A 12,664-nucleotide genomic window follows, 5' to 3' on the forward strand; every position below is an offset into this window, starting at 1 on the left:
TAGTGAGATTTTCACATGGTAGTTCACCATTGCTTTCCCCAACCCCCCAATTTTATCCGAGCTCAGGACCAGTTTATGGCTGGGACGTATTCATGACTGTAATCCATGTGTGTTCACGGGGATGGTTTGCCTCTTCTGGCAGACAAAAAAACCTGAGTTTCTGGGTGAAAAAATCCCTACCTCCGTATGAGACTGGCTAACTCACTTTAGTTGAAAGAGACCAGATAAAGGTTCCTCATGTCACTGATGGGAATCGAACCCAGGTCTTTCTGACCAAAAGGCTTCGTCTATACTGACTGAGCTATGGAGGCTCTTTATCAAAACAAGAGAAGGAAATTAGCAAAAGAATTAGCAGTGGTTATGGGAACAAATGATTTAAGTGGACATAAGGAAAATGTAAGGGTGGATATCAGGAAGTTATTGAGGAAAGTGAAAGGTATAGTGGGAAAGGTTGTCAGTGTGTTGCTGAGGTATGACAGTGATGAGTAGAGACGGAGATCCGAATCATAAATAGTATGCTTGCAGAGCTGTATGAGAAGAAGGGAATGCAGTTTGTGGATGTATGGCATGTATTTGAGGGAAGAATAAACATACATGACGGATTGCATTTAAATGGCTTTGGAGTGAGTGAACTGGAAACTCTTGTTAGATGGAAGTGCAGTGTGTGATGTAAGCAAGAGATCTGGAGTAAGAGGTGAGGTGAAAGATCAGGAGAGTGGTATTGAAAAGACTGAAGTGCTTTGCAGTGGAAATAGTAGTAGTGCGAGAGATGAAGAGAGAATGGGAATGTAAGAGGGACAATGAAACAGGAGAGAGAAAGAGCCCAGCTGGACAGAGAGACATGCCATAGGAAAAGGAGATGATAGGAGTAGTAGTGAATGTATGTATGAGGATGATCAGCATAGAAATGGAATATATGTGGATGCGAGTGAGGTATTTGAGACTCGGTAGATATAAGTGGTAATAAAGGTGATTGGGAAAGGACATGTGGTGAGAAAAGCACAACCAGCAAGTGGCTCAGGTTGGACTGGTTATAGAACTAAAAGTGAACTGCTTTGTTTTTTTTACAAATGCCAGGAGTATCAGAAATAAGAGAGATGAAATTGTTTCACTTATTGAATTTGTTTACCCTAAAATTGTTGAAATAAGTAAAACATGATTGAATAAATATGATATCCTAACAGGAATAGAACTGGGAGGATACAAGGAAATTAGCAAAAGAATTAGCAATGGTTGTGGGAACAAATGATTTAAGTGGACATAAGGAAAATGTAAGGGTGGATATCAGGAAGATATTGAGGAAATTGAAAGATAACGGTATAGTGGAAAAGGTTGTCAGTGCCCTTCCTGCCTTGTTTTTCATGAGGATAGAAAGGACAAGATGAAAGAGGGGAGTGCTGATGATGACAGCAGGGGAATTTTGTTATTACCACATAAGGTAATAACAAAATAACATGAAAGAGGAAAATAGTGATAGTGGTTTTGAGGATGTGAGGTGGAGGTTGATGGGAAGAGATATTAAGGCCAAGGAATGTGGAGGGTGATGATAAAGAAATGTATAAGCAACTTCTGTGGGTGAACAAGGAAAGGGTGATTTTAATTATAGCAGTATAGATTGGAATGAAGAGATAGCATTTGGGAATAAGGAAAATGAATTTCTCAAGAGACAGGCAGTATGTAAAGGAAGGCACATCAAGGATTGAGAGTTTTAGATCTGATCATTTCATCTGAGGATGTAATTTTGAGTAGGGTTTCACACTTTCCTCCAGTTTTGGTGAGAGTGATCATGAAGTGATCACATGGGTTGTGACTTGCTGTATGAAACCTTCAGTGAGGAAAGGATATATGTGGAAATACAAAACTGATTATCACAAGCTTAGTAGACATCTTGCTGCTTTACTCCTCATGCTATAGCTCCAAGATGTCTACTAATCTTGTGATAATCAGTCTTGTATTTCCACATATATCCTTTCCTCACTGAAGGTTTCATACAGCAAGTCACAACCCATGTGATCACTTCATGATCACTCTCACCAAAACTGGAGGAAAGTGTGAAACCCTACTCAAAATTACATCCTCAGATGAAATGATCAGATCTAAAACTCTCAATCCTTGATTAAGGACATAAATGATACTTGGGAACTGACAAAGAATGCATAATAGCATCAATATGTAAATGTATTCTGAACATCAAAAGGCTGAATAAGGTAGGTGTAAAATGGATCATAAAACTGGTACTAATCTATGCTCTTTCCAGCAGAGACTAATATAATCACTGGTCCAGTCAGTGTACTAAAGGGTGACACTAAAGATATTCAGCTTCCTGAAGACATCTGTGTCTGAAAGAGCCAAATATCTTCTGGAAGCTACTAGCAATCCTCGTGTACCTTCTTAAACATACTGCCTAAGATAGTTTCCCTGAAACACTTGAGAAATTCATTCTTTCTAATTCCAGATGTCTCTTCATTCCAATCTGTGTTGCAAGAATTGAAATTACCCATAATTATCAACATTTTCTTATTAGCCAGGCCAATTTGCCCATGTTTCCTTCTCACCACTCTCCACATTACCAGATCTATTGCAAAATCCTATTAAATGTTTCATCCTGTCCACCTCCACTTCATACCATGCTTCTTCAAACATACTCACTGTTTGCTCCTTGCATCTCCACCTTAGATGGGCTGCACAACACCTCTGCTATCATCATCAGCACCCCTCCCTTCCTGCCTGTTTTCACACTTCTATTCCTGTCATAATATCATTTTCATCCAACTACATACATCTCCTTATTGTTCATTCATGCAATTTTTGTGTGAAACACTACAGTTTCATTCCCCTTATTTCAAATACTTCTGCAAACACCAGCTTATTTCTGGTTCTGTAACAATCTCCACTGACCCCACCTCTCTGATGTGACTCCTCCATGCTCTCCCTGCTTGGTAATTCATCACTGATATTACACCTCTTCCTAAATGTTATCCTCACATCCTAGACTATCTTAATTCTTTCTTGCACTCTACCCCCCCCCCATTTACCTGTTCAATCTTGTATTCCATCTCTCTCTCTCTCTCTCTCTCTCTCTCTCTCATTAACTCCTCTGTAATCATGTAATTTTAAAATTCATGCCAATCAAAATCCCATCCTTTTAGATGAGGAATTATCATACTTCAACCCTATTTGATACATTGCTACCCATGTAATTGTAAAATATGAGGGTAGTCTGAAAAGTTCTCGGCCTCGACCATAGATGGTAACACTATCAGCAAGATTTTTTTTTCTAAGTTGTTACATCTGTCATAAGCATCCATGTGAAATTGCAAGTCATTCTATCAAGTAGTTTGTTTTATACAGCTGTCTGAAGCAAAAGTGTTGTCTGTATCCCTTGAAATGGATAAAATTGTGTATTGCACGGTTATAAAATTCTTTGTAAAAGAAGGTTTAATGCCAAAAGAAATTCATTCAAAGTTCATAAAAGTTTATGGGCACTCTTCTCCTTCGTTTTCAACAATTAAGAAATGGGCTACTGAGTTTAAACGTGGCCATACCAGCCTTGAAAATGATCCATGTGAAGGACGTCCAAAAAGTGTAACAACACCAGAAATCATTGATCAAGTGCACGATATAGTATTGGATAACCAGAGAGTCAAAGTGTGTGAAATTGCTGAGACTATATGCATTTCAAAAGAATATATTTCACCTGAAGAATTGCATATGAAAAAGCTTTGCACAAGATGGGTGCCCTGCTTGCTCACAGCAGGTCAAAAACGCACTCGCATGAAAATCTCTGAACAGTGCTTGGAACATTTTAACAAGAATAAAACTGATTTTGTGCATTGATTTATTACTATGGATGAGACTTGGATTCACCATTACAAATTTAGATTCACCAGAATCCAAACAACAGTCAAAACAGTGGACAGAACTGGTTGTTCAGTGCCAAAGAAGACAAAGTCGGTTCCATCAGCAGGACAGGTCATGGCATCGGCGTTTGGGATGCTAAAAGGCATTTTGTTTATTAATTATCTTGAAAAGGATAAAATAATAACCGGTTAAAAGATCGGAATAATAAAATATTATGCCGATCTTTTAACCAGACTAGACGAAAAAATTTGTGAGAAAAGACCCAGTTTTCAGAAGAAAAAATCATCTTTCATCAGGACAATGCACCTGCTTTTGGCAATGGTAAAATTAATGGATCTGCACTATGAATTGTTGGAACATCCACCATATTCCCCAGATTAGGCTCCCTCTGACTTCTGTCTAAAACTAAAATTCCTCACTAGTCATTGTTTTTTTTTTTTTTTTTAAATCAAGAGGTGATTGCAGCTGTAAAGGAGTATTTTGCGGATCTTACTGAGGACCCCTACAGGGATGGGATAATGGTGCTGGAGCATCGCTGGAATAAATGTATTAGTCTTAACCACCTTACCGGCCGTTATGGATCAAATACGCATCCGCATACGCTTCGTATCCATCCTATATTTCATTGTTGTAACAATGGTATTATAATTTTAATAAGCACTTCGCATCCATGATAACGTGAACGTCTATAGACGTCTTGGCCGGTAGCGTGGTTAAGAGAGATTATGTTGAAAAATAAAAATAATTAGCAGAGCTACTCTCAGGTGGTATGGTCACTTAAACAGAATGAGTGAGGAAAGATTAGCAAAACAAGTGTTCTTTGCCAGGTTGGCAGGAACACCAAGATATAGGTGGATTGATACGGTACAAAGCGACGATAGAAATAGAAGATCTGATAATGTTGATCTTGACAAGTAACAGACTGATTTGGAGGAAAATTGTAGATAGGAAGTTAGTAATGATGTAAATTTTTCATGTAGTACTATCATATCCTGTACACTCCTTGAGGGTACATGGCAGGAAATTGATGATGATAATGATGATGACAGATTTCTTTTTTCATTGTTAGGCTGAGAACTTTTCAGACCACCCTCGTAACTGTCTTATAATATACATGTAAAATTTGTATTTTGTTTATAAATTACTAAAATAAGAACCTAAAAGGCCTCATTCTAGCAAACTTTTAGTAAAATTCATATTACAACATTTATTGGTACTAATATTATATTTGACAGTATTGTTAACCTTGTAATATCTATTTTCAGCATTTATAAAGTTTTAATGCATGCTGATTTCCTGATTGAGATGCCCACAGAATTGGAAATATTGCAATGATTTATGATTTTGGGGTGAAATCTGCATGACCAGCATGTGATACCAAGGTTGGATTGATTTGCCAGATGAATGAATGACACTGTGTAATTATTATAATAGTTGTTAAAATGCTCAAGTTCTGCATGAAAAAATTCATTAATTTCCTTTTAAACAATGTTGTCTTGCTTTGCATATGAATCATATTTAATAACCATTTAAAAATAGACTTCTTTAACAAGTAGAATTACATTCTAATGATGATTGTTATAAAAAATTTAAAATATCATGCATCATAATGAATTGATATCTATTGCTATTAATGTCCAGTTTTGTGCATATGACAGTATTTCAAAAGTATGCTTAGTTATTAAAATTCATGCCTGTTTATTTTTCATACAGATATTCAGCGTGTGAATTTTATAACTTACACTAGTCAGTGATTTCTGTTCTAGATACTGAACAGTGACTTCTACTACTGAGTTACCTTACAGTATTTTTGAAGGTTTTTATCTACCAGTGAGTTTCTAATCAAGGATCTGAGCTGGAGAATATAATTCTTTGGTGTAAGCTAATATGCATTCTGAATAGAAATTTTTTTTTTGTAATTTTGTAGAAGATACTTACAGAAACTTGTAGTAAAGTCAGCTGCTTTTAATAGGAAGATCTGTAGCATGTAGTTTTTTGTATACAAAATTGAAATATTCTGTACAGTAATGTTTGCTTCAGATTGGTTTCAGAAAGCAAGGGAAAAAATCTGTCATTATCAAGTAAAAAGGAAAAAATAACCCTCCATGAATTAGAAAGACAGGCATGATATAGGGACTGATTGTGAGTTGACAGCAGGTATATTAGGAATTAAGTGAATTCGATGTTAGCAAAACAGTAGCACTCAAATTGCATGTCTTTAGGGAATTTCCAAATGAGTTAATGGCAGCAACATTGACATACCTATTAAAGAAAAGTTGTGAAAGACATGAATCCTAAAGAAGATAGTAAAATTGTTCCACCTCAAAAAAAGGAGCATGATAAGACTGAAGTTACAAATTATACATAAATCGATGTACGTATTTGGAATTTTGGCTAAGGTGATAGTTAATAAAAACTAGGATTCAGAATTGGAATGATAACAGCAGTATTCTCTGATGATTAGCATGGTTTTAATGTTCTACTTGTGTATTACAATAAGGTGACAAATGCATTGCAGAAGAGAAATGTATATTCCATGGTATACTTGGATTTTACAAATGCTTTGGATAAACGGCCACATGACACTAGTTGATAATGAAATTGGAGTTAATGAGTGTATTAGGTGATTGGCTGTCAGATAGCTGTTAGCACTTGTGTATGAGAGAGTGGTATTCAACAAAGAAAGTAACTAGTGGCATGCTGTTAGGGTTTAACTGTTATCTAGGGTCTAATTATTATTAACTTGTATATTAATAATATTGGGACCTGAAGAAGGATGTGGAGTTTAGTGGTCATATTGCTAAAGTTGTTAGTGCATCATAACAGATTAGAGCAATGATACAAAGGATCTTGACTAGAAGAAAAGAGATTATCTAACAGGAGATATGCAGCTGATTGCAAATGATGCAAAGTTGAGCATGCATTGTGACTATACAAGAAGATCTGAATAGACTGTGCAAGTGAGCAGATGAATGGTACTTCCATTTGAAGGTTTTTGGTTGGCAAGATGATGTGCATAGTGTACAGTTTGTGGGAAAATTTTGAGAGAAGTTAAAGAGGTGAGACATCTGGGGATGATAGTGAAGAAGGACGTGCAGTTCAGGGATCATACTGCTAAAGTTGTGAGTGCATCATAAGAGATTATGGCAATGATGAGAAGGATCCTGACTAGAAGAAAAGAGATATTGTTTCTTTTGCATAAGGTCTTGATCAATCGCATATGAACTACTGTGCACAGATTTGGTAACCTGGTTTTCAAGGAGATGAAGATATCTTGAAGAATACTGATTAAGGTTGTTTCAGGCCTCTGAAATGTTGAGCATGGAGAAAGATTATGGGAAATGCCATTTGCACAAGCTAGTAAATAGAAGAAGGGGAATATGATTGAGATATACAAGTTGGTAAAGGATTGTTGCCAGATTAATATTATTATTAACTTTATATCTCCATGAAATCAAAAGACTCATCATAACAGGTTTCACATTTTCACAGAAAAAGATCAGTGAACTGCCTGAAACCCAGTAAAAGTTTCTGCACTCATGACACTCTCAGTCAATGCATTCCACTTGCCACCCATTCTCTGTGCCAGGTACCTTCTCATGTTTGCTCTCTCTCTCCTCTCTTATAAAAAACACTTCATTATTTGGAAGTGAATTTTCATAGAATGTAGTAGGGCAAGGATAGGATGAAAAGCTATCCCTGGAATTGAGAAGCATGTTCTTTGCATGGAAAGTGATTGGTAAGCATATTGTCTGAGATATTAGCTGTATTGTCTGAGAGTGTGGAACAGGAAATTAGTTTAAGTTATGCCATCATATATAGATTTCGAAAAGGTCCATGAAGAATTTGGTACATGACATGTTAATAACTATATTGGATTGTTATTAACATTACATAGTTAGATATAGAATAGTGAGTTGTGATACCTGACAGTGAATCGCCTATCCAAGTTGTTAGGGAGCAGTACCTGAAATGGGAAAGTCACCATTGAGATTGGGCTGTTGGCAGATGATGCATAGTTGGGGAGGACTGTGAGGAGTGGGGTAAATGTAGCTCTATAGGACCTGAGCAGTCAAAGCTGCAGACTTACCATTTCACTGTTGCAGTGAAGGTAATTTGGTAAGCAAGCAAGGATGAGATGCAGAATTTACATTTGGTGGAGACATTTTTCATTCCAAAGCTTAAACTATAAAATTCAAAGTTTATAACATACATTTTTGTTTTCTTTTACTAATCCAGGAAATGGGATTTTTTTTATTCTTCCTTTCGAAAATGTTTCAGTAATTGTAATTGCATAAAAATTGTCTCTTCATTTTTTCTATGCATTTGGTAAACTTTTATTATGTAAACTAAACATAATGTAACATAAACCTAGTGAACACAGTATCACAAAGATATATCATTTCCTTTTTTTGTAATGAATTGGAATTGATTAGCTTGGATCAGAATTACTATTTATTCCTGATTGCAGAAATTAATTTACAACATTGGGATTCATTGGTATCCATTAATGCAAAACAATTAATAATTGGTTATATTTATTATATTGAAAATGCTTATACTGATTTTCTTATTTCCACAGAAATTTTGACACATTAGTGAATACATCTACAATTATTTCTAGTTAAATAATAGTAGATGTACAAAATGATGAAGGAAATGATAATTTAGTCAATTCACTTTGTAAATACTTTTATTTATAAAGGCAGCAAGGGCTTTGAAATTAGATTTTTTTCTTTTTAGATGAGATAGTAGTTTATTTGCAGAAAAACATGTTTAATGCAAATGTGGGTAATTTTAGAGGGAATTTTTAAAATTTCTTCTTATATCAAGAGAACAAAAACTTTCAAATGAGTAGTTGAACAACCAAAACAAATTCTTGAAACACACTCTCTTTCAGGTTGCTAATACTTGTTGATTATATCATTCCTTGAAAAGAAATACAAGTAGACATTTATGAAGAGAAATAATAATGTATATAATGTACACGATGAAAGTTATTTATTATATTTCATGATGTTGTGTTTAGAATGAGAGGTGAGCAGTAAGGAAATAAATGCTGTTTGACAAAGAAATTCATAACAGCATCAATGTGTGAATTTATTCCAAAGGCCAAAAGGCTGAATAAAGTAGGTGTAAAATGGATGAATGAGGAGCTTAAGCATGAAATCAGGAAGAAAAGGTACTTTGGAGATGGTACAGGATGAATAATGGTAATAATCAGTTACATGAAAAGTATAAAGAACAAGCTAGGAGAGTGACAGAGTGACTCAGTTAGTATGGAAAACAAAAGTGCAGTATGAGCAGAAATTGGCAAATCATGTAAAGAAAATCCCTAGAGAAGTTTTTTTTAGATATGTGGCAAGTTGAAGAAAGAATGATCTTATAAGATAATATTAATGGATGATAGAATGGTAACTGCTGCAGAAGACATTGTTGAGGTCTTCAGTGATCATTTTATATGGATGTTTCATCCTAATCAGGGTGGAGTCATGAGGAACTTAAGTGTAGAGGACATAGGAGAGGATGGCTTAATTGTGAATGAACTGGAGGTATTTGAGGAAACCAATAACCTTGATGTCAATAAGGTGATAAGATTTGATGACATATCACCATGTGTCTTAAGAGAATGTTCCAAGGAATTGGCATGTCTGGTTAATAACAGTCTTACAACAGTACAAGTTCCAAGAGAATGGAAAGAAGGTTAAATTGTTCCACTGCATAAAGGTGGTGATAAGGCTTTGGCTTCAAATTATAGGCTAATCTGTATATTGGGAGTTGTGATGAAGAGAGATTCTAGACGTATTAGAGAGATTGGTGAGAAGTAAGATACAGAAATGGGTTGATAACATCATCAGCATGTTAAAGGGAGATACATATACAGTGGTGTAATTAGATTTTGCAAAAGCTTTTGATAGACTGCCATATGACAAGCTGTTAAATAAATTGAAATAAATGAGTTTGGATAACACACTTCTGAGTTGGATCAATGACTGGCTTTTAGATGGGTATTAAAAGTTGTATATGGGGTGCAGTATCCTGAAGGGATCAATTTTGATGAGGATGCATTTAATTGGAAGTTTATTTTGCACTTGGTTAGACTATAATAAATTTAGTTTAATCCTTTATCCAAGTGTGAGCAAACAAAGTTTGTTCCTGAAAATATCTTCAGGACTGAGGCAAGGCATCTGTTGGCAACTCGTAGCAAAGGTGGACCAAGATCTCATCACTCCTTGTCTCAGTATCTCCCACCATGCAAAGCACATCTCCTTGCAGACATGTATAATACTATGCATTAAGGGAAGGGCCACTACCCAGACCAGTTGCTATGAGTTGCCAACAGATGCACCACCTTGCCTCAGTCCTGAAGATATTTTCAGGACTGAGGATTGGGTAAAGGATTAAACTAAATTTATTATAGTCCAATCAAGTGCAAAATAAACTTCCAACATCTTTCTCTGAATCCAGAGTAATTTAATAATAAGGTGGTACACCGGTTGCCAACTCATATAGGTAAATATGACCTCTCCATTGCTTTTGCCTTAGTGTCACCACTTCTGGGTCTGCCTCCCACTGACGAGACCTCTATAAAGGTCAAAACCGGTCTGGGTAGTGGCCCTTCCCTTAATGCATAGCATTATACATGTCTGCAAGGAGATGTGCTTTGCATGGTGGGAGATACTGAGATAAGGAGTGATACAGGTCGTGCATCTGTTGGCTACTCGTAGCCAACAGATGCACGACCTTTCCTCAGTCCTGAAGATATTTTGAGGTGCAAATTTTGTTTGCTCACACTTGGATAAAGGATTAAACTAAATTTATGATGGGCTTAATTGTTATTTAGTTTTTGTATGTTAATGATATTGTAATGGTTGTTGGAAGTTTTTCTATTTGGTTATACTATAAATTAAAGATACCAAGAAATTATATACTTGGTTTAATACTTTATCCAAATGTAAGCAAACAAAGTTTGCACCTTAAGTATTTTCAGGACTGGGGCAACTTGTATATAGAAGCTAATGACTTCATATCACTTATCTTAGTAGCCCATAATGCAAAGCATATATCCTTATGGGTATGTATAATGCTATGCATTATGGGAAGAGTCACTACCCAGACCAGTTTGACTGTTATTGAGGTCTCATCAGTGGGAGCCAGACTTACGGGTAAGTATAATGCATAGCATTATACTTAGCCATAAGGATATGTGCTTTGCATTATGAGATACTAAGGCAAGTGATGTGGAGTCATTAACTTCTATATACGAGTTGCCTCAGTCCTGAAAATACTTCGGGTGCAAACTTTGTTTGCTTACACTTGGATAAAGATTAAACCAAGTATACAATTTCTTGGTATCTTTAATTTATGATATTGGGTTGGGTTTAACTAAACCCATCCCAATGGCTGCATCCTGATATGGATGCAAAATTAGGGAGCGCAATGCAGAGTCAAGCAAAGTTATGGCCTTACAAGAGGACTTGAATAGATTGCATAAATGGAGGTAAGTTCCACTTACCTGTCCATTGTTACAAGATGTAAGACTTTGATTTGATAAGCAAAAATGTGATGCAAAGTACACTTGGTGGGGAAACTTTAAAGGAAGTAGAGGAAATGAGAGATCTGGAAGTGGTGGTGGACAAGGAACCTGAAATTCAGGGGGCCACATTGCAAAAATTGTGAAGATGTCACATTGGCTAATGGCAATGACGTAGAGGACCCTGACATGCAGAAATAAAGAGGTTCTGATGCCATTGTATAAGTCCTTGATCAGAGCTTATATGGATTATTGTGCACATATTTGGTCTGGGTTTTAATGGTGATTAGGATATATTGATCCAGAGAAGATTCACAAACATAGTCAGTGGTCTTTGGGAAGTGGGGTATGAGGACAGATTAAGAGAACGTAAATTGTAAAGCCTTGTGAATAGGAGGAAGAGGTGGGATATGATTGAGACATATAAGCTAGTCAGGGGTTATCACATTGATATGGAAGAGATTTTTCATAGAATGGAATGATGGGGGGGATAGAACAAGAGGCCATCGCAGGAAACTGTATAAGGAGTGTGCAAACAGAAGAGCAGATTCTTTTGCATGGAGTGTGGTTGGTGAGTGGAATGCATTGTCTGAGTGTGTTGTGAATGTAGACACATTGAATCAGTTTAAGGCACAATTGGATGAGCATTGTGTGCAATGGTTTGTACCTCCCATTATGAGTATTTGACTCCACGGAGGTCAGATGTTAATAATAATTATAAAAATTTTGTACCAGGTATCATGAGGTAGCATAGAATATCAAATATTTTTGTGCTTAGCATAGGCTCTCTATCTATATTCAAACATTTTCTTGGTAAGATCAGTGCCATTCATTCTAGGATACACTTTATTCTGTTGTAAACTATATCATATGATTTATATTTGGGTTCTGTACATTAGAAATAGAAAATTACAATCATACTGCCTTTCTTCATCTCCTCTTTCATGGTCAACCATATGGGATACTTCAGTTTTTAGAAAGTAAATACATGCTTGCCGGTCATTATATTCATACTCAATTCTCCATATAGATGAAGAATAAGAGCACAGATAGTGTGCAGATAGAATAGAAATTTGCCAGCCCATCCTCGTTTGTTCTGTACCCAGTAGATACCTAATAGGGTGCACCACATGAAGGTGAGGATTGGACATTAGGTCAGAAGCTCCACTCGGCGCTTCTGACCTAATGCAAAATCTTTTTGGAAAGATCAGATTTTTTTTGACATAAATGTTCCATTATTTCCCTGCTGTTTCATAACAAAAATATCAG

General features: G+C 36.0%; 1 protein-coding gene across 2 annotated transcripts in view; it reads left to right on the forward strand.

Annotated features, from left to right (window-relative positions):
• Nucleotides 1-12,664, forward strand: part of LOC150094342 (uncharacterized) — a 484,937-nt gene that overhangs the window by 9,066 nt on the left and 463,207 nt on the right. The window contains exon 1 of one of the 2 annotated variants that reach the window (XM_090412363.1): nt 5,263-5,279. The exons of the other annotated variant lie outside the window; for it this stretch is intronic. Within the exon in view, the coding sequence (XP_090268489.1) occupies nt 5,270-5,279 (10 nt within the window). The 5' untranslated portion in view covers nt 5,263-5,269. Of the gene's footprint in view, nt 1-5,262; nt 5,280-12,664 lie in introns of those variants that run through there. 2 annotated transcript variants of the gene reach the window in all.

Source organism: Typopeltis vanoorti, chromosome 22 (genome assembly GCF_054136105.1).
Source record: "Typopeltis vanoorti isolate ZY-2024b chromosome 22, IOZ_Tvanoo_1.0, whole genome shotgun sequence".
Lineage (NCBI taxonomy): Eukaryota > Metazoa > Arthropoda > Arachnida > Uropygi > Thelyphonidae > Typopeltis > Typopeltis vanoorti.